At 51.8% G+C, this 27623-nt stretch overlaps 1 protein-coding gene across 1 annotated transcript; it reads right to left on the reverse strand.

The window, feature by feature from the left end:
- Nucleotides 1-2852: 2852 nt before the first annotated feature.
- UPK3A (uroplakin 3A) lies at nucleotides 2853-17382 on the reverse strand. Its single transcript, XM_028828755.2, has 6 exons — nucleotides 17225-17382; nucleotides 16181-16336; nucleotides 14770-15049; nucleotides 11816-11898; nucleotides 5412-5544; nucleotides 2853-3165 (listed from the first exon to the last, which is right to left on the reverse strand). Exons 1-6 carry the CDS (start codon nucleotides 17274-17276, stop codon nucleotides 3006-3008), a joined length of 864 nt encoding a protein of 287 aa, XP_028684588.2. The 5' UTR covers nucleotides 17277-17382; the 3' UTR covers nucleotides 2853-3005.
- Nucleotides 17383-27623: the final 10241 nt, after the last annotated feature.

A 27623-nucleotide genomic window follows, 5' to 3' on the forward strand; every position in this document is an offset into this window, starting at 1 on the left:
TGAACTGTTCACTTTAAAATGATTAATTTTATATGAATTTCACCTCAATTACAAAATACAATAAACATAGGCATGGTATAAAACAGAATGCAGGCCGGGCGCGGTGGCTCAAGCCTGTAATCCCAGCACTTTGGGAGGCTGAGAAGGACAGATCACGAGGTCAGGAGATCGAGACCATCCTGGCTAACATGGTGAAACCCCGTCTCTACTAAAAAAAAATACAAAAAAACTAGCCGGGCGAGGTGGCGGGCGCCTGTAGTCCCAGCTACTCGGGAGGCTGAGGCAGGAGAATGGCGTAAATCCGGGAGGCGGAGCTTGCAGTGAGCTGAGATCCGGCCACTGCGCTCCAGCCTGGGCGACAGAGCAAGACTCCGTCTCAAAAAAAAAAAAAAAAAACAGAATGCAAAACATGCATGAATTTTTTTTTTTTTTTTTGAGACAGGTCTCACTCTGTCGCCAAGCTCATTGCAACCACCACCTCCTACGTTCAAGCGATTCTCCCACCTCAGCCTCCCGAGTAGCTGGGACTACAGGGACCTACCACCACACCTGGCTAATTTTTGTATTTTTTGGTACAGACAGGGTTTCACCATGTTGGCTAGGCTGATCTCAAACTCCTGACTGTAAGTGATCCTCCTGCCTCGGCCTCCCAAAGTGCTGGGATGACAGGCTTGAGCCACCGCGCTGGGCCACTGGCATGGATTTTTAACAATAGCAGACTTCAAGGCAGCTTTGCCTTTCCCCGCTGCTGCTGATTCTTAGAGTGAAGTGCTGGGACCCCACCTCCTAAAGAACAGGGATTCTAGTAAGGATACCCAAGGAGGGGAGGAGCTGGGAATTCCCGTGGCTGCCGAGGCCAGCCTTGTGAGGCTAGAAGATGTTCTCCAGGGATGGTGTGTCCAGGGTATGTCCAGCCTGGGTGCCCTTTCCAGATCGGCACCTTCCACACCCACAGACTCAGGCTCCTCTCGGCACCTGTGGCGGGAATTGACCCCTGCTATGGCCCTCTTCACCACTCCCTGCCTTGAAGCGACTTCTTCTGGCTTCTGCCTCCTGCCTTCTCCACTTAGGGTCCCTCTAATGGATTTGCTGCCTGTCTCAGAATCCACACCTATCTCGGTCAACTCAGGTGCCATCACTAAGAACTGCAGACTGGGCCAGGTGTGGTGGCTCACGCCTGTAATCCCAGCACTTTGGGAGGGCGAGGCAGGCGGATCACGAGGTCAGGAGATCGAGACCATCCTGGCTAACACGGTGAAAGCCTGTCTCTACTAAAAATACAAAAAATTAGCCAGGCACGGCGGCACGCGCCTATAGTCCCAGCTACTCAGGAGGCCGAGGCAGGAGAATCACTTGAACCTGGGAGGTGGAGGTTGCTGTGAGCCAATACTGTGCCACTGCACTCTAGCCTCGTGAACAGAGCGAGATACCATCTCAGAAAAAAAAAGTAAGAAAGAACTGCAGACTGGTGGCTTGTTAACAACAGAAATTTCTCTCTCACAGGTCTGGAAGCTGGACATCTGGGATCGGGGTGCCCGCGTGGGGGGGTCTAATGAGGGTCCCTTTCTGTGTTACACGCTGCAGACTTCTCACTGTATCCTCACACGTGGAAAGAGGGCTCCACTCTCATGCCTCATCTCCTTCTAAAGGTCCCGCCTCCAGATCCCATCACAGCAAGTGTTAGGATTTCAACCCATGAATGTCGAGCGACACAAACATTCATTGCTTAACAGTGGCCCTGGGTAAAGTATCTGGTCCACCTGGGGCACCTGCCAGCCTGCCTGGGCTGTCGTATTTGCAGCGCTTGGATGGCATCCACACTGTAACCAACCCTGCTCTGACAAACCACATCTTCCTTCAGCAACAGGAAGACGGACCGTGATTTTGTCTTGCACACTCAATGGGGAAGCAGTCTTCCTGCCTGGCTCGAAGAGAGAGCTGAAGCTTTTGAATGGAGACCCTAGACTGGGACAGCCCTTTCACCCCCCAGGCTGACCCGGTGCCCCTCCCAGGCATCCGGCAGCCTCGGCCCATCGGGGTGCTTCTGTGGCTGTGCCTCATTCACCATCCTCCGGTCTTCCTGCTGGAGTGGGAGTGCACTGAGGCCTGGGGAAGGGGGGCTGGGCAGCTCTTCCCTTTTGCTAGTCAGGCGTGCATGGCCTCGGAATTTCACCATTTCCACCAGCCCATGTTATAGATGAGAAGACCGAGACTAGAGGCTTCAGGGGTAAGGGAGGGTCAACCAACTTGGTTTTTTGTTTGTTTTTTGAGGCAGAGTTTTGTTCTTGTTGCCCAGGCTGGAGTGCAATGGCACGATCTCGGCTCACTGCAACCTCTGCCTCCCGGGTTCAAGAGATTCTCCTGCCTCAGTCTCCTGAGTAGCTGGGATTACAGGCATGCGCCACCACACCTAGCTAATTTTGTATTTTTTTAGTAGAGACAGGGTTTCATCATGTTGGTCAGGCTGGTCTTGTACTCCTGACCTCAGGTGATCCACCCACCTCAGACTCCCAAAGTACGGGTATTATAGGCATGAGCCACTGCACCCAGCCTGTCTGTTTTTTGAGACAGTATCTTGCTGTGTTGCCCAGGCTGGAGTGCAATGGCATGATCATAGCTCATTGCAGCCCTGCCCTCCTGGCCTCAAGTGATCCTCCTACTTCAGCCTCCTGAGTCCCTGGGACTACAGGCATGTGCCACTGCCTGGCAACTCACATGCCGTAGCCTTGACTGAAAATTAGTCCCCTGCTCCCACCCACCCTGTAGAGAAACAATCCAAGCCCTCAGTTTGACATTGACTCATTCATTCATACACCTTCTCACTCATTCTTCTGTAAGTAGTTACTGAACTAGAAATCATCGGAAGATTTTATTAAGGGTTTTCCTGCAGTTGGAGGGACAAGCCCTGTTTCACCTTCCCTGAAGTCAGGGTGTGACAACCACCGCTGCAGGGACTGGGGCAAGGCCAGAGAGGAGGATGCTGCTGCCCAGGGGTGGCGCTGGGCTCAGTCCTGGAGCTTGCTGGAATATGGCTCAGTCCTGTCCAGCGGCGGCCCCCGGTTCACGGACGTGTAGGAAGACTCTGAGTCCCCCAGTGACTTGGGAACAGCCTCCTGAGTGATCTGGGAGTCGTGAGTCATTTCCCCGTCAGAACTCCCCGTGTCCCTGTCCAAGGGGATGGAGAGACCCAGGATTAGGGGAGCAGAGCAAACCCAAACTCCTTTAGCTGCTTGAGGACCTTCATAGTCAGACATCGCTTTCACAGATGTTGTCTTCGTAGACATGAACTCAATCTACCCTTCTTTCTGGAGCACTGACCCTGTGCCAGGCACTGGGAATAAGGAAGAGGTCCACCTTTTGGAACGATGTGAACAACACATAGGTCTTACTGGGAGCTGGACAATTTGAGGCCATTGTCCCATGTTCCCAAAGAGCTAAGGTTGCAGGGGGAGACTGACTGCAACAATGACCACGCAGCATGGACGAGCGCAGGGGGGAGCTGCAGGAAGGCTTCCTGGAGGAGGCGGCAGCTCATGTGGCCCTAACGAAGGAGTGTGGGCTGGGCACAATGGCTCACATCTGTAATCCCAGCACTTTGGGAGGCCGAGGCAGGTGGATTGCCTGAGGTCAGGAGTTCGATACCAGCCTGGCCAACATGGTGAAATCCTGTCTCTACTAAAAATACAAAAAAAAAAATAGCTGGGCATGGTGGTGCATGCCTGTAATCCCAGCTACTCAGGAGGCTGAGGCAAGAGAATCGCTTGAACCTGGGAGGCGGAGGTTGCAGTGAGCCGAGATAGCACCATTGCACTCCAGCTTGGGCAACAAGCGCGAAACTCTGTCTCAAAAAAAAAAAAAAAAAAAAAAGAGGAGTGTTAGGGTAGAGAAAGGCATTCAGGTGTGGGGTCAGCACATGGCAGGCAGGTGTGAAGCATGAAGGGCTGAGGAGTATCTGGAGCAATAGTGCAGATCAGAGTTGGTGCAGCTGGAGCCGGAACAGAGTGGGGGTAGCAGGAGGGATACATGGAAAAGCTGGGCTAAATTCAGATAACGGGCTCTTCAGTGCCAGATTAGGGTACTGCCCAAAAGGAAGGAGGGACATTGCCATGTTCTGACTGCTCCCAGGTGCAGCCAGGCACAGTTTCTGGGAGGCTGATATAATCTATTGTTTTTATTAACTTAAACGTCAGAGTCATTCGTCATTAAATGTCAAAGGTGACACAGCCTGCGACCAGAACCCAGAGTTGAGGACCTAGAACCCGGGACTCGGGACTCCACTGACACCTCTGATTTGTGTCGGCTTTGGATGAGGACTCCAGGTCTCCCGGGGAGTGTACCAGGGTTAGCAGGGTTGTGGGTGGGGAAGACAGGGAAGCCCACAGTCCACCAACCTGATTTGCAAGTTCTCAGCCTCCTCCCTCATTCGATCTCCACCCACACCCACCCCACCTATCTTTTCCTGCCTGGCTGGTTTCCATGGATCCACTTAATTATACTTACTCCAAGAAACTTTTCTATCTGCTCCACCCCTACCCACACTGGGACCTCTCTGGGTCTTCAAAGTCCCCTGGGCCTCCCTGCCTCTCACTGAGAAGGACTCTGCCAATGAGAGTTTGCTCACACTGACCCTTCCTGCAGGAAGGCCACCCTGATGCTCCAGGCAGCACCCGCCCTGCCCTCCTCTGGATTCCTACGGTACCTTGGTTTGTCTGCTGCCTGGTCTTCCCAGGGGTTAGTGGATTGTGGGCTCACCTGCCTTCCCCACCCACAGCCCTGCTAACTCTGGTACACCACTCTCATCCAAAGCCGACACAAATCAGAGGTGTCAGTGGAGTCCCGAGTCCCAGGTTCTAGGACCCCAACTCTGGGTTCTGGTCCGCAGGCTGTGTCGCCTTGGGCCACTCTGACCCCCTCTGGGCCTCAGTTTCCCCCTCTGTACTACAAGTGGGTGTATTATAATGACAATGAAAGGAAATACTTGTTGAGTTCCCAGGCGCTGCTCTAGAAACTTTATAGAGATTATTCCACTCAACCTTCACAACTCCGTGAGATGACTAATATTTATTATTTCCATTTTCCAGATGGGGAAACTGAAGAATAGAAGGACAGTAAGCCATATCTAAGGTTGCATAACTCTGAGTGTCAGAGCTAAGATCTGAATTGGCCGTCTGCCCAAAAGCCCAGGTGCTGAGCCCCACCCTTCCCAGCTGAGCAACTTGACTTCGATAGTCCTCCCGCTTTGAAATCCCAGGACTCTGCTCCCTCTTCACCAGACCCCACCCACAGGGCAGAGGGTAGCTTCCTTGCTTTCCGGGCTGTCCCCTGCCTTGGAGGACCCTGCTGCTGAGTCCCTGCAAGCCGATTGTGTCTGGCGTGTCCCTGGGGTCCAGCCCTCCCAGCTGGGTACTTACACGAGGCTGAGGACAATGGCACCAGCAAAACCCACAAGTAGAAAGAAGGGCAGGGAGCCCAGGATGGAAGTGATCACGATCATGCCTCCGCTCCGCCGGCCTGGCCACGTGTCGATCGCCGAGTATGGGGTGACTGTGGTGGGATGCAGCCTGATTACTCCCCAGACACAGCGCCACCCTCAGCCTTCTCCCAGGAGGTGGCAGGTGTCTCCCCCACCCTGGTTGCCGGGGATCCAGGGATCACCCTGGGACCCAGTGCAGCAACTTCTCTCAGGTTTTAGGCACAATTACCTTGTTTTCCGCACATTCCACTTCCCAACTTTCTTTTGTGTGTTTCTGGCCACTTCCTCTTTTTTTTTTTTTTTTTTTTTTGAGACGGAGTCTCGTTCTGTAGCCCAGGCTGGAGTGCAGTGGCCGGATCTCAGCTCACTGCAAGCTCCGCCTCCCGGGTTCACGCCATTCTCCTGCCTCAGCCTCCCGAGTAGCTGGGACTACAGGCGCTGCCACCTTGCCCGGCTAGTTTTTTGTATTTTTTAGTAGAGACGGGGTTTCACTGTGTTAGCCAGGATGATCTCGATCTCCTGACCTCGTGATCCGCCCATCTCGGCCTCCCAAAGTGCTGGGATTACAGGCTTGAGCCACCGCGCCCGGCCGACTTCCTCTTTTAACTCTTCTTTTTTTTTTTTTTTTTTTTTGCATTATTTTAGGTTATTGTTTTTGAGACAGAGTCTTGCTCTGTCACCCAGGCATGAGTGCAGTGGTGCCATCCTGGCTCACTGCAGCCTCAAACTCCCAGGCTCAAGCAATCCTCCCACCCCAGCCTTCCAAGTAGCTGGGACTACAGGTGCACGCCACCACACCCATCTAATTTGTTGTACTTTTTTTTTTTGTAGAGATGGGGTTTCACCATGTTGCCCAGTTTGGTCTTGAACTCTTGGGCTCAAGCAATCCTCCCGCTTTAGCCTCCCAATGTGTTGGGATTACAGGTGTGAGCCACCAGAGCGCCCGGGCTTTGCATAATTTTAAATCATAAACTGACTCAAGTCTTCTAGTGAGATGGATGACATATGGATTATAAACAAAGATGAGGCAAAGGGCCCTGGTCTGACGGGGCCAGGTGGACGGTGGCTGTCACTCTTCTGGGGCTGGCGTCACCCTTTGGAACGATGTGAACAGATGATGTATAGGTCCTACTGCAGCCAGCCACTTGCAGCTACTGTTCCAGGTAGGTTCCCTGGAGACCCCACCCTGGAGATCACTCACTGCGCTCAGGGAGCCTGAGTCCCCAGCCAAGAACATGCAGAATCCAGGCTCAAGCTGGGCCCGCCTGGTCCTGAAGTGTATGCTGTCCCCCAGACGGGCCCCGCGGTCCTCCCCCAAGAGAACTGGGCCTTGTGCTTCTGCCTGCAGAAGGAACCCTGCCGTGGAGGCCCTTCAATAATTCTTCTCCCCTCTTCTCAGATGAGGAAACCGAGGTCCATAATGGCTCACACAGCAGTGAGGGGCAGAGGCTGGTCTTGGGCTCAGGACTCTTAGTCCCAAGGGTTCCAAGGCTGTTTCAGTGAAATCACACTGAGTAGGAATGCCACAGGAGGGGCGGGCAGGAGTGAAGATGGGAGGAGTCACCCCAGCCACACACACTGCCGCCCTCACACACCACACACCACACATACCAACTCACACACACACCACACACCACACATACCAACTCACACACACACCACACACCACACACACCAACTCACACACACTGCCACACTCACACACCACACACCACACACACCAACTCACACACACACCACACACCACACATACCAACTCACACACACCACACACCACACACCACACATACCAACTCACACACACACCACACACCACACATACCAACTCTCACACACCACACACCACACATACCAACTCACACACACCACACACCACACATACCAACTCACACACACCACACACCACACACACCAACTCACACACACTGCCACACTCACACACCACACACCACACACACCAACTCACACACACACCACACATACCAACTCACACACACCACACACCACACACCACACATACCAACTCACACACACACCACACACCACACATACCAACTCACACACACCACACACCACACATACCAACTCACACACACCACACACCACACACCACACATACCAACTCACACACACCACACATCACACACACCAACCACACACCACACATACCAACTCACACACACACCACACACCACACATACCAACTCACACACACTGCCACACTCACACACCACACACCACACACACCAACTCACACACACACCACACATACCAACTCACACACACCACACACCACACACCACACATACCAACTCACACACACACCACACACCACACATACCAACTCACACACACCACACACCACACATACCAACTCACACACACCACACACCACACACCACACATACCAACTCACACACACACCACACATCACACACACCAACCACACACCACACATACCAACTCACACACACACCACACACCACACATACCAACTCACACACACTGCCACACTCACACACCACACACCACACACACCAACTCACACACACACCACACACCACACATACCAACTCGCATACACCACACACCACACACCACACATACCAACTCACACACACACCACACACACCAACTCACACACACACCACACACCACACATACCAACTCACACACACACCACACACCACACATACCAACTCACACACACCACACACCACACATACCAACTGACACACACACCACACACCACACACACACCACACACCACACACACCAACTCACACACACACCACACACCACACACCACACATACCAACTCACACACACACCACACACCACACATACCAACTCCCACACACCACACACCACACATACCAACTCACACACACCACACACCACACACCACACATACCAACTCACACACACACCACACACCACACACACCAACTCACACACACACCACACACCACACATACCAACTCACACACACACCACACACCACACATACCAACTCACACACACACCACACCACACATACCAACTCACACACACACCACACACCACACACCACACACCACACATACCAACTCACACACACACCACACATACCAACTCACACACACGCCACACACCACACATACCAACTCACACACCATACACCACACATACCAACTCACACACACACAGTCACACTCATGCACCACACACCAACTCAAACCCACACACACACTGCCACACTCTAACACACCACACAGCACACATACCAACTCACACACACTCTCACACTAACATACCACACAGCAACTCACACACACACTCACACACTACACCACACACCACACACCAACTGAAACACACACACATTGCCACACTCTCACACCACACACACCACACACATAATACACACTCTCACATATACCACACACACACCACATGCACTGTCACACACCACATAGCATACACGTACCACACACCAACTCACGCACCACACACACCACACACCACACCCCAATTCACACACACACCACATACCACACATACCACACACACCACATACCACACAGGCCAACTCACACACACTCACACACACCCCACACACCACACACACCATGTACCACGCATGACACACACCAAATCACACTCATGCACACTCTGACACACACCATGTACCACACACCATGCACCACACACCACACACCACACATACACGCACACACCACACACCACACACACCACACACCAGACACATACCACATACCACACACACCATACCACAGACACCAACTCACACCACACACCAACTCACACTCACACCACATACCACACACACCATGTACCATGTACCACACACATTCCACACATCACACACATACCACACACACCACACACATCATACACACTCTCACATACACCACACATACCATACATGCTCACACTCCCACACTTTCACACTGACACATGCACTACAGACACCACACATATGCTCATACATACATACCGCACACCACACACACACACCCCACCCACACATATACCACACGTATCACACACCACACACATTCTCAAACTCACACACCACACACTCTCCCATACATACCACACCCCACAAACCCCACACACACATACACCACCCACACCAAACACTCTCACCACACCACACATACTCTCACACTAACCACACACACCCTCATATTCACACACATCCCCACCACACACCACATACACCACCCACACCACACACACACCCCACACCTACACTCACACACCACACCTACTCTCACACTAACCACACATACCACACACAGCCTCATATTCACACACACCCCCACCACACACCACGTATACCAGCAGTCCCCAACCTTTTTGGCACCAGGGATCGGTTTTAGGGAAGACAGGTTTTCTGCAGATGGGAGTGGGCTGGGGGTGGTTTCGGGATGATTCAAGCACATTCCATTTATTGTGCACTTTATTTCTATTATTATTACATTGCCATATATAATAAAATGATTGCACAACTCATCGTCATGTAGGATCAGTGGGAGCCCTGAGCTTGTTTTCCTGCAACTAGACAGTCCCATCCGGAGTGATGGGAGACAGTGACAGATCATCAGGCATTAGATTCTCATGAGCAGCATGCAACCTGATCCCTGGCATGCGCAGTTCACAACACGGTTCACACTCCTGTGACACTCTAATGCCACTGCTGACCTGACAGGAGGCGGAGCTCAGGCAGTAATGTGAGCCACAGGGAGCGGCTGCAAATGCAGATGCTCACCTCCTGCTGTGCGGCCCCATTACTAACAGACCAGGGACTGGTACCGGTCCGTGGCCCAGGGGTTGGGGACCCCTGGTATACGCCACACACTGTCACACTCACCCACACCACATTCCTCACATACTCTCCACACACCACATACCGCACACATTCTCACACTCACACACCACTCACAACACCGTAAACTACATGCACATTATACAGATACCACACACCACAAACAAAAACACACACACACACACACATACCACAACAGGCACAGGCACCCACATACACACACACAAGGCTTTCTACCACCCACTTGTGTGTGACCTCAGGCAACCTTTCGGAGCCCCCCACACCCCTGGGGGGTGCACACGGGCATGGCAGGAGGCTCTGCAGGTAAAATGCACAGCCCCCTGACACCCATCCTGCCAGACAGCCTCGTCTTAGGGGCTAAGGTGTGGCGGGAGGGGGTCTTAAGTTAGGGTATCATTCACTCAAAATTACCATCAGAGTCCCTGGCATGACCCCTGCCGTTCAGCAGACAAGACTCCGTATAAACTTCGGGTCTCTGCGGAGCAAGGAACGGGGCAGGACCCTGGCGTTCCACCCCCAGGACAGCTGCCCAGGTGCTAAGGAGTAGGAGTGCGGGGAGGTGGACTCGTTCCTTGCTGCCTTCACTATCTTAGTTTTAGGCCTTGGAGCCATCTCACCTGGCCACTGGTGCTTGCTGCTATGAGGATTTAGCAAAGGGGCTGGCTAGGACCTAAATGCCGGGTCAGCTCCGCAAGCCTTTGAGGCCAACCCACTGCAAGGGCTGGAGAGATGGAGGGATGGGCCAGCTTTGATCCACTTACACCCATCCGCAGCCCAAATGCCACCAAGGCCTCCACCTTGATCTGTTCCCACACCTGGCCCTCAAGGATGGAAAGGAGGAAGGAGGAAGTTCCAAGTTTAACGACCCTTTTTTTTTTTTTTTTGAGACAGAGTCTAGCTCTGTCACCAGGCTGGAGTGCTGTGGCATGATCTTGGCTCATTGCAACCTCCGACTCCCTGGTTCAAGCAATTCTCCTGCCTCAGCCTCCCGAGTAGCTGGGATTATAGGCACGCACCACTACGCCCAGCTAATTTTTGTATTTTTTTTTTTTTGAGATGGAGTCTCACTCTGTCGCCCAGGCTGGAATGCAGTGGCGCAATCTCGGCTCACTGCAAGCTCTGCCTCCCGGGTTCACGCTATTCTCCCACCTTAGCCTCCAGAGTAGCTGGAACTACAGGTGCCCCCACCACGCCCGGCTAATTATGTTTTTGTATTTTTAGTAGAGACGGGGTTTCGCCGGGTCAGCTAGGATGGTCTCAATCTCCTGACCTCGTGATCCACCTGCCTCAGCCTCCCAAAGGCTGGGATTACAGGTGTGAGCCACCACGCCTGGCCTGGATCAACGGCTTTGAGGAGCATTTTACTCATCACCGCCTGGCCTGGGAGGCTTTCACAGGAACAGATGAGCCTTGATTCTCACCACCGTGCCTGGCCCTGCCTTCTCGGGTCCCCTTGAGCATCACCCCCACCACGGCCCACCACTTACGCTGGTTGGTGCGGATGGGGTCCGACCACAGGGTCTGGTCTTCCACCAAGCCCGTAGACATATTGACCAGGACATACTTGAACCTGGAAGGAGATGGAGCCAGGGTGACTTTTACGCTTCCTGTGAGCCCCAGCCACAGGGAGGCGGTGGGGAAACATAGGATGGCCTAGGGGTGGGAGACGGTGGGGGGTTCCTTCCAGGAGATGGAAATATAAACGGCTACTGAGTGGGCTCTGGGCAACAGGACAGTGCTGAGCTTGGCCAATAGGACCCCCTGTACCCTTCCCCAGCTTAGCTGCCACCTCCTCCATCCATGAAGCCTTCAGAGTAGGAAGCCGCTCTTCTAGGTGCTGCCTCTTAGAGCTCCCCTCCATTTCTTTTTTTTTTTTTTTTTTTTTTTTTTTGAGACGGAGTCTCCCTCTGTCGCCCAGGCTGGAGTGCAGTGGCCGGATCTCAGCTCACTGCAAGCTCCGCCTCCCAGGTTTATGCCATTCTCCTGCCTCAGCCTCCCGAGTAGCTGGGACTACAGGCGCCCGCCACCACACCCGGCTATTTTTTTTGTATTTTTTAGTAGAGACGGGGTTTCACCGTGTTAGCCAGGATGGTCTCGATCTCCTGACCTTGTGATCCGCCCGTCTCGGCCTCCCAAAGTGCTGGGATTACAGGCTTGAGCCACCGCGCCCGGCCCCCTCCATTTCTTTCCTCCATGTAACACACGTGGTATAGTTGCTGAGCACTAATGCATCTATCTTCCTTGCATTTCTGCCTTCCACTACTCCAAGCCTACTCCTTGGCATCACAAAGAAAACTTAAAAAGAAAAAGGCTGAGGCTGGGTGTGGTGGCTTACACCTGTAATCCCAACACTTTGGGAGGCCAAGATGGGCACATCACCTGAGGTCAGGAGTTCGGGACCAGCCTGGCCAACATGGCAAAACCCCGTCTCTACTAAAAATACAAAAATTAGCTGGGCATGGTGACAGGCACCTGTAATCCTAGCTACTCAGGAGGCTGAGGCGGGAGAATCACTTGAACCCAGGAGGCAGAGGTTGCAGTGAGCCAAGATCACACCATCGCACTCCAGCCTGGGTGACAGAGCAAGACTCTGTCTCAAAAAAATATAAATAAATAAAAAGTAAAGCAAGAAAGAAAAAAGAAAAAAGCTGAGGCTGGATGCGATGGCTCACACCTGTAATCCCAACACTTTAGGGGGCCAAGGCCACAGGATCCCTCAGAGACAGTGGGCGCAGGGAGATGAGATTGCATCACTACCCTCTAGCCCGGACACAGAATAACACCCTGTCTCAAAAAAAAAAAAAAAAAGAAAGGAAAGAAAAGAAAAGAAAAAGAAAAAGAAAAAAAAAAAAACTGGAATAATATCCATCATAAACCCTGCTGCCCTTGTACAGGAGGTATATTTTAAGCGCAGAAACCCCACAACAAGTATTACTAATCACAGAAGAAGACTGGGCAATGCAGTACAAAATAGTCACAGCCTACTTAAGGTCTCATACACAGTCACTTTAAAATGATGGATGTTCTGATGACAAAGACATCTACAACCTGTAGCTTAACATGCAAATAAAAATTAAGATCCTTGAAGTCTCACCCAGGCCAGGTGCGAGGGCTCATGCCTGTAAGCCCAGCATTTTGGGAGGCCGAGGCGGGCGGATCACCTGAGGTTGGGAGTTCGAGACCAGCCTGACCAACACGGAGAAACCCTGTATTTACTAAAAGTACAAAAGTAGCCGGGCATGGTGGCGCATGCCTGTAATCCCAGCTACTTGGGAGACTGAGGCAGGAGAATCTCTTGAACCCAGGAGGCGGAGGTTGTGGTGAGCCAAGATTGCACCATTGCACTCCAGCCTGGGCAACAAGAGCGAAACTCCGTTGAGGCTGCGGATGGCAAGGCTTTGGTAGGGTTTCTGTTCACGCTGGGCCCCAGCTTTCCACTGGGCAACCTTCCCTCTCTGGCACAGTTTCCTTTCCTGTAAGACGAAGGGGTTTGGGTGGGTGACTTCCACACATGTAGATGGGCCAGGGCCAGCTGCATAATTTGTGGGGCCCAGAGCAAAATGAAAATGTGGGCCCTTGTTCAACAATTAAGAATTTCGGCTGGGTGCGGTGGCTCAAGCCTGTAGTCCCAGCACTTTGGGAGGCCGAGACGGGCGGATCACGAGGTCAGGAGATCGAGACCATCCTGGCTAACACGGTGAAACCCCATCTCTACTAAAAAAAAAAAAAAGAAACAAAACTAGCCGGGCAAGGTGGCGGACGCCTGTAGTCCCAGCTACTCGGGAGGCTGAGGCAGGAGAATGGGGTAAACCCGGGAGGGTAAACCCGGGAGGTGGAGCTTGCACTGAGCTGAGATCCAGCCACTGCACTCCAGCCTGGGTGACAGAGGGAGACTCCGTCTCAAAAAAAAAAAAAAAAAAAAAAAAAAGAATTTCAAGATGGGCCAGGTGTGGTGGCTCACGTCCGTAATCCCAGCACTATGGAGGAGGCCAAGGCAGGTGGATCATTTGAGGTCAGGGGTTCGAGACCAGCTTGACCAACATGGTGAAACCCCATCTGTACTAAAAACCCCAAAAATTAGCTGGGTGTGCTGGTATGCACCTGTAATCTCAGCTACTCGGGAGGCTGAGGCAGGAGAATCATGTGAACCTGGGAGGTGGAGGTTGTAGCAAGCTGAGATCGTGCCACTGTACTCCAGCCTGGCAGATGGCAAAACTCCGTCTCAAAAAAAAAAAAAAAAAGAATTCCAAGATGGTAGTTGCAGAACATCAATCCAAGAGGGGCCCCTTCTGAACTTGAGGCTCAGCGCAGCCTGCCTGGAACCTGGGATGCACTCAGCATATGAGCTCTCGAGAAATGTGGCTGCTCCTGCTTTGCCCCTGCTCTCCCTTGTCAGGACTGGGGAACTGCCGCTTTCCTGTAGCAGTTTGTTTACACCCACCTGTACTCCGTGGCTGCCGACAGGGGTGGGTTACAGAGGCCCTGGAAGTTGGGGTCCCACAGGCAGGTCCTGTTGGCGCCCACCCTGACCAGGTATGCATTCAGGATCTGTGAGGCCTGGGACACATCCCCAACGGCATCCAGGCTCGGCAGGTCACTGCAGGGGATCAGGTCAAAGGCCACGGCTTTGTAGGGACCTGTCCTCCCACCCTCTGTTTGTAGGAACGTTGAGCCCAGTGGGGTCTTGGCGCTGTCTTGCACTGAGGCATTCCTGGAGCCAGCTGCAGAGGCAGTGCAGGAAGTGAGGTTCCTGGCCACTCCGGCTCAGCGGCACTCACTCAGTTATTCATCAAAAGCCCCGATCATCCTCTCTGCCCCAGCCCTGTGCTGGGCACTGGGGTCACAGGCATGGGGCTAGCTTAGTCTCTGCCCTCCCAGTGCAATGTGGGAGACGGACAAGGACCACCTCCCTGCTTTGGGCACTGTGTCTGACTCTCGCCTTATCTTGTGACATTCCTGCAACCCCCCATTCCCAACAGACCTTTGTCACTTCATTGCTGAAAGCCCTGGATTTTCTCTTGTGTAAAATGGGAAAGGAGGGTCATATGACCAAGGGAAATAAAGTGGAGGCAGGTCCCAGGTCTCCTCCTTACTAGATGGGTGACTTTGGCCAACTTACTCTACCTCTCCAGACCCTAGTCTTCTATGAAATGGGAGAGAAATTCCTCACAGTGCCCAGAGATCAGGCACTTTAGTTTATAGTCAATAAACACGTGCTGAAAGAAGAAAATGATGGCCCTGAACGAGCTGTTGTAAATGACTGGCAGCTAGAAATGCAAGAGTTGATGTTGGCTTGTCTCAGAAGCTCAGGATCCCCTCCAGGGAAGGGATCAGGGCTGGGCCAGAGCAGCAGGTCCAAATCCATGGTTTTGCCTCAAAAACACCAATCTCGAGCCGCCTTGCGAAGCCTCAGGAAGGACCTTGGGCTTGGGGACTAGAGAGATCAGGATTCACTCTCCAGCTCTGGGAGCTCCAGGCGGCTTATTCCACCTCTCTGAGCCTTGACTCCGTGCTCTGTAATGGGGATTGGTAATAGCTGCCTTACAAGCTGGTTGTAGATATTAGCTCTACAGTGTGCAAAGTGCCTGGTATGGTGTAGGTCCTCAGTGATTGCTGGTATTATTACTTCCCTCACTAACTGGATGTCCCTGCAGGGCAAGGACAGGTCTGTGACTACAGCACCCAGCCAAGGGCTGGCCCGGAGTGGAAGCCAGGGCATGCTAATAAAGAGCGTGAGTAGTTTAATGAAACGACTATAGGCGTGGAGGGTTCCTCTACCTGCCTCCTTCCCTCCTCCCTGCAGACAGGTCAAAGCCCCTTTTGGAGTAGCCAGAGGGAAGCAGGACCCTTACCTGAGTCAACCAGGACGTACAGGTAGACCTGGTGGGTGCCAGTGAGGGCCTCTGAGCTGTCAAACATGCAGAGAGGCTTTTCCAAGGCCACAGTGGTAAGTGTGGGGTTGTTGGTGGCGAAGGTCACACTGGCCAGTTGGGGCTGCAGGTTCACAGCTGGAGGAGGCAGTGAGGATGGGAACTCACCCCCGGCAGAACTGTCCACACCCACTCTGCTTGCAGTTACTGACCACCTGCCGTGTGCCAGGCCCTGGGCTTCACCCACCCCTGGGCCACCGCATAACCTGTCTCAGACACTGCCCCCTGCCCAGTCATCCTGCTCAGAAATGGGGCAGTGGGGCCAAACTGCTGCCTTCTCTCCCTGCTGCAGACACTCAGTTGCCAAGAACTCCATTGCCCCTCCGAAGCATCTCTCCGCCCCATGGGCCCAGCCCTCCTCCATCCCAACTTCCTCACCTGGACCCTAGTAACACCTTCCCCACCACATGCAAATCTGGCTGTCTCGTTCTCCTGCTATGGCCCTTCCATGGTCCCCCAGCGCCCCCTGACGAAGTCCAGCCTCTCTGGAAAGGCAGGGAGGTCCTGAAGTTCTGGGCTTTGCTTTTCTGGGTCTCCAGCCTCACCCCTTCCTCCACAGGCTCCCCTTATCCCACACTCCAGCCGGTCCCAAGGACTGGCAATTCCCAGGACAGCCAAATGCTGTCTCCCACCTCCATGACCTTGCCCATGTGCTTTCCTCGGCGGAAATATCTCTCTATCTGCCCCCATGCAGGCGTCACCATGGGTCCGGGGCTAGTCCCTTCTCTGCCCTCCCGCAGCCCCCCTGCATGTTGCTCTCTTGCAACACACATCGCAGGGCTGCAGCCACCCGTGAGCCCTCGGATTCCCACCAGAGGACGCACGTAAACGTTGGCTAGCACTATTATTCATAATAGTAGTATCTGGGTCCCCAGCGCCAGGAATCAGGGTCCAGGCGGCGGGTGCCCCAGGACACAGTTGCCCCCTTTCTCTGAGCTCAGCCTCCTCCTGCCCTTCCCTGCCTACCCGAGCCGAACCGCAGGCAGCCAAGGGCCAGCAGGGCCCAGAGCGGAGGCATCGCCCGGGAGGAGCCGCCAGAGCGCGGGGCTGGAGGTCCAGCGGGCGGGCGCGGACACCTGACCTCTCCCTGCCAGCGCACCTGGCAGCCCTGGCCCCTCGGCGCGCCCCGCCCCCGCCCGGGCCGGCCAATCCGCGGCCTCCTCGCGGGCTACTTACATACTGCCCTGCCCGGGGCTTCCCCGACTCGTGCGCGGTGCCCCAGGGCGCAATCCCACCAGGCAGGACCTTCCCGAGCCTGCATCAAAGCGCCTACTGTGTACCCAGGCCAGGGCAGCCCTTCCACAGCGTCTCTCACCAATGAGACCTTGGGGGTAAGTTACTCTCACTTGGAGCTTCAGTTTCCATACTGTAAAATGACGCTAATTCCTACAACTATTTACGGAGGCTCTATTTCATGTCAAACACTCACTGGGCTCTTGTGAAACAAAATGGGTTGACCAGTAAAGGTGATATCCTGGAAAACGAAGTCCAGGCCTGGGAGCTGTCCAGAGACCCGGGTATGACCCCTTCGGTTCACAGGCACAAGCCAAGGCCCAGGAGGCCGAGGGGGGGGGGGGCGGGGGGGTGGAGTGTGCAGGGGAGGTATTGGAGCGTGGTCAGGGGCACGGGGACAGGGACTCACTCCCTGGCCGCTCTTGGACTCCTGGAAACCCGGAGGCTGGTGGAACCCAGGAGTCCTGCGCTCAGCCCGGGGCTGCCTCCAAAGGGATGGAGCGCTGTGTTAATGCCTACCTCTTAAAGGGGTGTTTGAAAATTGTGACGGACGCCTCACCTGGGCTGCGTGGTTCCTTCCATCACAAGAACCTGTGCACATCTCTGGATGCACCTTAAATCAATGTTACATTTAAGAAATAAAAACAAGTCAACAAGGATAAGAGGAAAAAACAACAGAAGCGGGGCAAGGAGGTTCATGCCTGTAATCCTAGCACGTTGATAGGCCGAGGCGGGTGGATCACGAGGTCAGGAGATCGAGACCATCCTGGCTAACATGGTGAAACCCCGTCTCCATTAAAAATACAAAAAATTAGCTGGGCGTGGTGGCGGGCACCTGTAGTCCCAGCCACTCCGGAGGCTGAGGCAGGAGAATGGCGTGAACCCGGGGGCGGAGCTTGCAGTGAGCCGAGATCGCGCCACTGCAATCCGGCCTGGGAGAAAGAGCGAGACTCCGTCTCAAAAAGAAAAAAAAAAAAGAAATAAAAGTAAGTTAACAAGGATAGGAGAAAAACCAACAGAAGCAGGGTAAGGACGCTCATGCCTGTAATCCCAACATTTTGGGAGGTCAAGGTGGGAGGATCACTTGAGGTCAGGAGCTAGAGACCATCCTGGGCAACATAGTGAGACCCAATGTCTACCAAAAAAAAAAAAAAAATTAGCTCAGCCTAGTGGGGCATGCCTGTAGTCCCAGGATTGCTTGAGCCCAGGAGGTCGAGGCTACAGTGAACTATGATCATGCCACTTTGAGCTGTGATTAAAGCTGTGATAACAGAGCCAGACCCTGTCTCTCAGAAAAAGGATAAAGAAAATCAACAGAAACTAATTAATCTCTGTATGATGTTGATGACTTAACCCCACTTGCAAAAAAGAATAAAACGATCTGAGTAACTACGGAGCTGGGTTATGCAGCGGTACCTCCTTAGTGGAGTACACTGTAAGAACTGTGACAGAACCCCAAACCTCACTAGTGAGTTTGTTATTGGCTGTGGGGAGGGTGGAGCCATTCTGAAATAACTTTGGGTTATCCTAGGATTGGTGGTACCAGCACCCATATTCTCACTGTAGGATGAGGGAGATTTGGAATTTGGAATGGAGGAAGCACATGGGGTCAGTGTGTCCCCTTACTGAGGACGTTCCATTTCATCATTTGGTAGAGTTGGCATCTCTGGATTAATGTATGTCTTGTTCCCTAAAAATCTTTTTTTTTTTTTTTTTTGAGACGAAATCTCGCTCTGTCACCCAGGATGGAGTGCAGTGGCGCGATCTCGGCTCACTGCAAGCTCCACCTCCCGCGTTCAAGCCATTCTCCTGCCTCAGCCTCTCAAGTAGCTGGGACTACAGGCACTGGCTACCACACCCGGCTGACTTTTTATATTTTTTTAGTAGAGACAGGGTTTCACCGTGTTAGCCAGGATGGTCTCGATTTCCTGAGCTGGTGATCCGCCCGCCTTGGTCTCCCAAAGTGCTGGAATTACAGGCGTGAGCCACCGCATCTGGCCCTTGTTCCCTAAAAATCTTTCCCCAGCCGGACATGGTGGCTCACGCTTGTAATCTAAGCACTTTGGGAGGCTGAGGTGTGCAGATCACGTGGTCAGGAGTTCGAAACCAGCCTGGCCAACATAGTGAAACCACTTCTCTACTTAAAAAAAAAAAATCTAGCCGGGTGTGGTGGCGGGCACTTGTAGTCCCAGCTATTTGGACATCCATGTCCTGCCTAAAAGGTTTAACTTGAATCTCATCAATAGGAAACCATCAGATAGTTCTCAGCCTTTTGTTTTGCTTTGCTTCTGTCTTTCATGATGTGGACATTTGCAAAGCATCCAGGCCAGCTGGTTTGCAGAAAGTCCCTCCATATGGATCTGTCTGATGGTTTCCTATTGATGAGATTCAAGTTAAACCTTCTGGGCAGGACATGGTCTCGATGGTGAGTTTTAATCAGTGCTACTTGGGAGACTGAGGCAGGGGAATCGCTTGAACCCAGGAGGTGGAAGTTGCAGTGAGTTGAGATCGTGCCACGCCACTGTACTCCAGCCTGGGTGACAGAGTGAGACTCCGTCTCAAAAAAAAAAAAAAAAAAAAAAAAAAAAGCAAGCTGAATGTATGACTTCCATTATTTATTTTGTGCTCAAATATTCCCAGGCCTGGCTGTTGGCAGCTCCTTCCAGCAGCTCTGTGCTAGCTGCTTTCATGCTCCCACCATTCTTTGAGCACCTCTTTACTTTCTGGCACAATAAAATGTCCCGGGCTCCTCTTGACGTTCCCTGTCCCAGCTCTGGAGTCAGCCATCTCTCCAACGGGCACTGGTGCCTTTCACTGGGGACTGGAGTTTAGAATCTAACAGTGGCAAGGTGCTTCTTGCAACTGAGTATTACTGCTTCTAGGTCTGTCTCAGTGGACCTAGGGGTTTTTTTTTTTTTCTTTTTCTTCTTTCTTCTCTTTCTTTCTCTTTTTTTTTCTTTCTCTTTTTTCTTTCTTTGCCCTTCCTTCCTTTTTTTTTTTTTTTCTTTTTTTTTGAGACAGTTTTGCTCTATTGCCCAGGCTGGAGTATAATGAGGTGATCTCAGCTCACTGCAGCCTCCACCTCCTGGGTTCAAGAGATTCTCCTGCCTCAGCCACCCACCTGAGTAACTGGAACTACAGGTGCATGCCACCATGCCCGGCTAATTTTTTTGTATTTTTAGTAGCGACAGGTTTTTGCCCTGTGGCCAGGCTGGTCTTGAACTCCTGATCTCAAGTGATCCACCTGCCTCAGCCTCCCAAAGTGCTGGGATTACAGGCGTGAGCTACTGTGCCTGGCCAGCCTTTTTCTTTTCTTTCTTTTTTTTTTTTTTTTTTTTACTTAAAAATCTTTTCAGTAATTCATTTTTTTCCATAACTAATTACAAATAACAAAACACCAGCATTTTCCTTCCTCCATTCCAAATCTCCCTCATCCTACAGTGAGAATCTGGGTGCTAGTACCACCAATCCTAGGATAACCCAAAGTTGCTTCAGAATGGCTCCGCCCTCTCCACCACCAATAACAAACTCACTAGTGAGGTTGAGGGTTCTGTCACAGGCCTCCCAGTTCTTAGAGTGTACTCCACTAAGGAGGTGCCGCTGGATAACCCAGCTCCGTAGTTACTCAGACCGTTTTATTCTTTTTTGCAAGTAGGGTTAAGTCATCAACGTCATACAGAGATTAATTAGTTTCTGTTGATTTTCTTTATCCTTTTTCTAAGAGACAGGGTCTGGCTCTGTTATCACAGCTTTAATCACAGCTCAAAGTGGCATGATCATAGTTCACTGTAGCCTCGACCTCCTGGGCTCAAGCAATCCTGGGACTACAGGCATGCCCCACTAGGCTGAGCTAAGTTTTTGTTTGTTTGTTTTTTGGGTTTTTTTTGAGACAGATTCTCGCTCTGTCCCTCAGGCTGGAGTGCAGTGGTGCAATCTCGGCTCACTGGGGTTTCACCATGTTCAGCAGGATAGTCTTGAACTCCTGACCTTGTGATCCCACCCACCTCAGCCTCCCAAAGTGCTGGCCTTACAGGCATGAGCCACCATGCCCAGCCCTAATTTTTTTTTTTTTTTGGTAGACATGGGGTCTCACTATGTTGCCCAGTATGGTCTCTAGCTCCTGGCCTCAAGGGATCCTCCCAGCTTGCATGTGGATAAAGTGTCATGATACCTGAAACTAACACATATATGAGATTTGAGAGAAAAAGAGATAAAGCAAATTTAGTGTCGTGTTAGCAATTGGTAAATAAGTACGGGTACTTACTGTAGTGTTCTTGAAATGTTTCTGTAGGTTTGACATTTTTCAAAGTAAAAATGTTGGGGAAGAGAGTCTGTTCTCTGCCACAAATGCACTGTTCCCCTCTTTGGGGGTCGGTTTACCTTCTAGAAAATGGGGAGGGAGTTTGATCACATCTCAGTCCTGACATGCAGAGAGCGAATGATCATATCCTTATCTTCAACACACAGAAAATGTCCCAGAGGTAAGGAACTCTTGAACAGGGCTGCGGTTTTCTTCCAAGAATTTTTATAGACTGACATTTCTTGTTCAGCAATTGTTTGTGAACCCAGTTGTGAACCTGCAGTTTATCAGAGACCAGGAGGGTTGATTTTTTTTTTTGAGATGGAGTCTTGTTCTGTCGCCCAGGCTGGAGTGCAGTGGCATGATCTCAGCTTACTGCAACCTTCGCCTCCCAGGTTCAAGCCATTCTCCTGCCTCAGCCTCCCAAGTAGCTGGGATTACAGGCATGCACCACCACACCTGGCTAATTTTTGTATTTTTAGTACAGACAGGGTTTTACCATGTTGTCCAGGCTGGTCTCGAACTTCTGCCCTCAAGTGATCCACGCCTCAGCCTCCCAAAGTACAGGGATTACAAGTGTGAGCCACCACACCCGGCCTCAGCAGGGTTGATCTCAAGGCACAGCCCAGAATCACTTGTGAGAGGAAGGAGGCCTAGGAACTTGTTTTCTCCAAGACACTACAGTTTCTTATTTAAAAACAAAAACAAAAACAAAAAAAAAACCCAAAAAGCAAAAATTCCTCTTGTCTCTTGCCTTGCCCAAATATGGAGAGAACATTTGAAGGAAAATGTTAAAACAATAATCTGCAAAGGCCCAAAACATGTTCTGGATAGAAAAAAATCTTAGATTTATAAACAAATGTCTACTTCAAAGATTGCTGACTTTTGTCTGGCTCATTCTGAAGAGGGGGAAGTACAGGAAAAATGACTCATTGTGAGAAATTCACTTGGGAGAGACCATTGCTGGTGTCAATGGAGGGGAAACAGGAGAAAAAGGGGGCCTGACACTTGCCAGTGTCCCTTGCTGCTCCACGTGCACTTTCCTGTTTGTTTATTTCTTTTTTCTTTTTTTCTTTTTTTTTTTTAAATTTTTTATTTTGAGACAGGATCTCTCTGCATTGCCCAGGCTGGAGTGCAGTGGCACGATCCCTGGTCACTGCAGCCTCGACCTCCCTGGGCTCAAGCGATCGTCCCACCTCAGCCTTTCTAGTAGCTGGGACTACAGGCAGGGGCGACCACACCCAGTTAATTTTTGTATTTTTATAGAGGTGGAATTTCACCATGTTTTCCAGGCTAGTCTGAAACTCCTAGGCTCAACTGATCCTCCTGCACTGGCCTCCAAAGTGCTAGGATTACAGGCATGAGCCACTGTGCCCAGCCCAAAGTTAAAAAAAATTTTTTTTTAATGTTTCCTTTTTGATCAGGCCACTTCTAGAGCACTCAGCTTCAGTCTGACTTGAGGTCATTTATATATCTAGATCCATCAGACCATCCTTCTGAACCCTGGCCTGGAGCACATGTTTGTCCGAGGCCAGAGAAGCAGGAAGTTTTGCGACGTGAAAGGTTAAGCAAAGCCCAGCCCTTCACAGACCTCCTTTGAATCTGAAGCATGGGGAATTTATGGGCTGGAAATTCTTGACCCAGAAATGTCTCTCTAAACACTGAAGAGGTTGGTTTCCATGACTCCTTTCTTTAGAAGTCAAAGAAGTTGCAGGAATCCCACCGCAACGAGTGCTGGCTTTCAGTGTGGAGGCTCTGTCCCAGGTCTGCGGAAGCCAAGCTTTTCAGTGCTTTGAGATTCAGTCACTGTATTTATTTATTTGGAGATGGAGTCTCACTCTGTTGCCCAGGCTGAAGTACAGTGGGGCGATCTCGACTCACTGCAGCCTCTGTCTTTCGGGTTCAAGCGATTCTCCTGCCTCAGCCCCTGGCGTAGCTGGGGTTACAGGCGCGTGCCACCACACCCAGCCGGTTTTTGTATTTTTTTTTTTTTTTTTTTTTTTTTTTTTTTTTTTAGTAGAGATGGGGTTTTACCATGTTGGCCAGACTGGTCTCGAACTCCTGACCTCAGGTGATCCACCCGCCTCAGCCTCCCAAAGTGCTGGGATTACAGGTGTGAACCATTGTGCCCGACCAGAGATTCAGTCACTTTAAAACAACAAGAAACCAAAACCCCAGTGAAGAAACCCAAGTCCCCGCCTGGTGCTCACCCGTCTATCCTCGCTCTGTGATGAGGATGCTCACTTTGCTCTAAGGGGCCCCCACCTGTCTCCCAAGCTCCAGACCCACATTTCCAGCTGCCTGTCCTGCCAGGACTCTCTGAAGAGCTGTGTTCAGCCCTGGCTCTGATTCTCATTGCTGTGGTCCTTACCTTCGGTTTCTTTTTCAGGAAGATGGGGTTACTCCAGGGGCCCCCTTGCAGAAGGGTGGGATGAAGTGCGGTCATGGGTGTGAATGTGCCCTGTGACTGGGGTGGTGGGCAGCGGCAGGGTCCCCCACAGTCCCTAGGTGTCACCCCCCGCCCTGGGCTCTGTTGGGCTAGTCTTGTCTCCTCCGGGCCATCTCTTTCCTTTCAGGCCCCTCTCACATAGAATCCAAACTTACTCAACAGGTGTTTGTTGCGTGCCTACTGTGTGCTGGGCACACGGCTCTTCCCAGTGACTCTGAAACCCACCTCTTCCATTCTGATTCTGCCACTGCTGCCTGGCATGGTGCATTCGTGTTCTAGGGTTGCTGTAATGAGTAAGGCAGACGGGGCAGCTTACACAGAAATTCACGTTCTCAGTTCCAGAGACTGGAAGTCTAAGATCAAGATGCTGGCTAATCAAGGTCAAGGGTTCTTTCTGAGCCCTCTCTTCCTGGCTTGCAGATGGCAGTCTTCTCCCTATGTCCTCACGTGGGCTTTCCTGTGTGTGTGTGTGTGTGTGTGTGTGTATGTGTCCTAATCTCCTTTTGTGTGTGTGTATGTGTGTGTGTGTGTTAAGAGACAGGGTCTCTCTCTGTTGCCCAGGCTGGAGTCCAGTGGCACGATCATAGCTCACTGCAGCCTCCCGCTTCTGGGCTCAAGTGATCCTCCTGTCTCAGTCTCCCAGATAGCTTGGATCACAGGCATGTGTCACCATATGTGGCCTTTTTTTTTTTTTTTTTTCTCTTGAGACAGAGTCTTACTCTGTCACCAGGCTGGAGTGCAGTGGCATGATCTTGGCTCACTGCAACCTCCACCTCCTGGGTTCAAGCAATTCTCTGCCTCAGCCTCCTGAGTATCTGGGATTACAGGTGCCCACCACCAAGCCCGACTAATTTTTTTTTTTTTTTTTTTAGTAGAGACAGGGTTTCACCACTTGGCCAGGCTGGTCTTGAACTCCTGACCTCGTCGTCCACCTGCCCCAGCCTCCCAAAGTGCTGGGATTACAGGTGTGAGCCACTGCACCTGGCCGCCACCTGGCTTATTTTTAAATTTTTTCTAGAGACAGGATCTCACTTTGTTTCCCAGGCTGGTCTTGAACTTCTGACCTCACGCAATCCCCCTACCTCAGTCTCCCAAAGTGCTAGGATTACAGGTGTGAACTACCACACCCAGCCCACCAACCTCCTCTTGTTATTGATTTATTTTTTTGTTTGTTTGTTTGTTTGAGAAGGAGTCTGGCTCAGTTGCCCAGGCTAGAGTGCAATGGTGTGATCTCGGCTCACTCCAAACCTCTGTCTCCTGGGTTCAAGCGATTCTCCTGCCTCAGCCTCCTGAGTAGCTGGGATTACAGGTGTGCGCCACCATGCCCGGCTAATTTTTTGTATATTTAATAGAGACGGGGTTTCTCCACGTTGGCCAGTCTGGTCTCAAACTCCTGACCTCAGGTGATCCACCTGCCTCAGCCTCCCAAAGCGCTGGGATTACAGGCGTGAGCCACCACATCCCGCCTTAACCTCCTCTTGTTATAGGGACACCAGTCATATTGGATTAAGGCCCACCCTAATGACCTCAGGTTACCTTAATTACCCTTTTAAAGAGCCTGTCTCCAAATCCAGTCACTTACTGAGGTACTAAAGCTTAGGACTTTGACAGATGAGTTTTAGGGGGTGTGGTTGAGCCCTAACACACACAACTGGCCCCCTCCACACTTTCATGCCTGAACTAGTAACACAGTAACAATTGGTCCCACATGTCAGGGACTGTGCTAAGCATTTTACACATTTCAAATTATTTGTCACATCTGGTCTAGCAGGCGGGTACTGTTATTACCTCCATTACCTTCAGATGAAGTGAGGTTCAAGGCAGTTGAATAACTGCCCACTAAAACGTGAGCTGTAACCCCGGCACCTGCACAGTGCCTGACCCTGCCGAGATGGACAGGTAGACAGACCTAGCGTCCTCCAGGTAGGACACAGGAAGTAGGTAGGTGGGTTTTATACCCAGGCCATGGGACCCTAGTGTTCACACCCTGTCCTCTACAGAGATCGGCCTCCTACTGGGTCTCCCTGTTCCTGTGTCACTCTGATTCGTCCCCACCCAGAAGCCAGGGTGACATTTCTTTTTTTTTTTTTTTTTTGAGATGGAGTCTGGCTCTGTTGCCCAGGCTGGAGTGCAGTGGCCGGATCTCAGCTCACTGCAAGCTCCGCCTCCCGGGTTCACGCCATTCTCCTGCCTCAGCCTCCAGAGTAGCTGGGAGTACAGGCGCCCGCCACCTCACCCGGCTAATTTTTTTTTTTTGTATTTTAGTAGAGACGGGGTTTCACCGTGTTAGCCAGGATGGTCTCGATCTCCTGAACTCGTGATTCGCCCGTCTCGGCCTCCCAAAGTGCTGGGATTACAGGCTTGAGCCACCGCGCCCGGCCAACATTTCTTTTTTTAAAAAGTTTCTCTGGGTAGGGTGCAGTGGCTCACGCCTGTAATCCCAGCATTTTGAGAGGCCAAGGCGGGCGGATCACAAGGTCAGGAGATTGAGACCATCCTGGTCAACATGCTGAAATCCCCATCTCTACTAAAAATATAAAAATGAGCCAGGCGTGGTGGCGTGCACCTGTAGTCCCAGCTACTCAGGAGGCTGAGGCAGGAGAATCACTTGAACCCAGGACGGGGAGGCTGCAATGAGCCGAGATCGCACCACTGCACTCCAGCCTGGATGACAGAGTGAGACTTCATCTCAAAAAATAAAATAAAACAGTAAAATTTAAAAAACAGCCCACGCTTTCTACCACAGTGTGCAAGGCCCTGGTGGCCAGTCGGCTTCCACCAACCTCTCCACCTCCCCTCATTCCTCTCTTACCTCATTCCCTGGCACCAGCCCCACTGAACACTGACAGGTCCTCAAGCTCACCCAGCTCTCTCTTGCCCCTTGGTGGCTCCAAGGATGAGGACTTTTGCAGTGCCCTCCAACTCTGGTATCGACAGTCAAAGCCCCCCACCCCTGCCTTGAAGCTCTTTTCATACTTGCTGTGCCCACTGCCTGGGGTGCCCATGCTCCACATTCCACCATGGAAGTCTCCCGTTCTCCAAGGCCTGGCCCAAATCCTCCTCCTGCTGTGTCCTGCACAGGGCACATTCTCAGCAATGTTTGATGAATGAATGAACAAGTAAATTCTCTCTCTCTCTCTCTCTCTCTCTCTCTTTTTTTTGAGATGGAGTTTCGCTCTTGTTGCCCAGGCTGGAGTGCAATGGCGCGATCTCGGCTCACCGCAACCTCCGCCTCCTGGGTTCAAGCGATTCTCCTGCCTCAGCCTCCTGAGTAGCTGGGATTACAAGCATGCACCACCACACTTGGGTAATTTTGTATTTTTTAGTAGAAATGGGGTTTCTCCATGTTGACCAGGCTGGTCTCCAACTCCCAAGCTCAAGTG

Source organism: Macaca mulatta, chromosome 10, assembly GCF_049350105.2.
Source record: "Macaca mulatta isolate MMU2019108-1 chromosome 10, T2T-MMU8v2.0, whole genome shotgun sequence".
NCBI classification, from domain to species: domain Eukaryota; kingdom Metazoa; phylum Chordata; class Mammalia; order Primates; family Cercopithecidae; genus Macaca; species Macaca mulatta.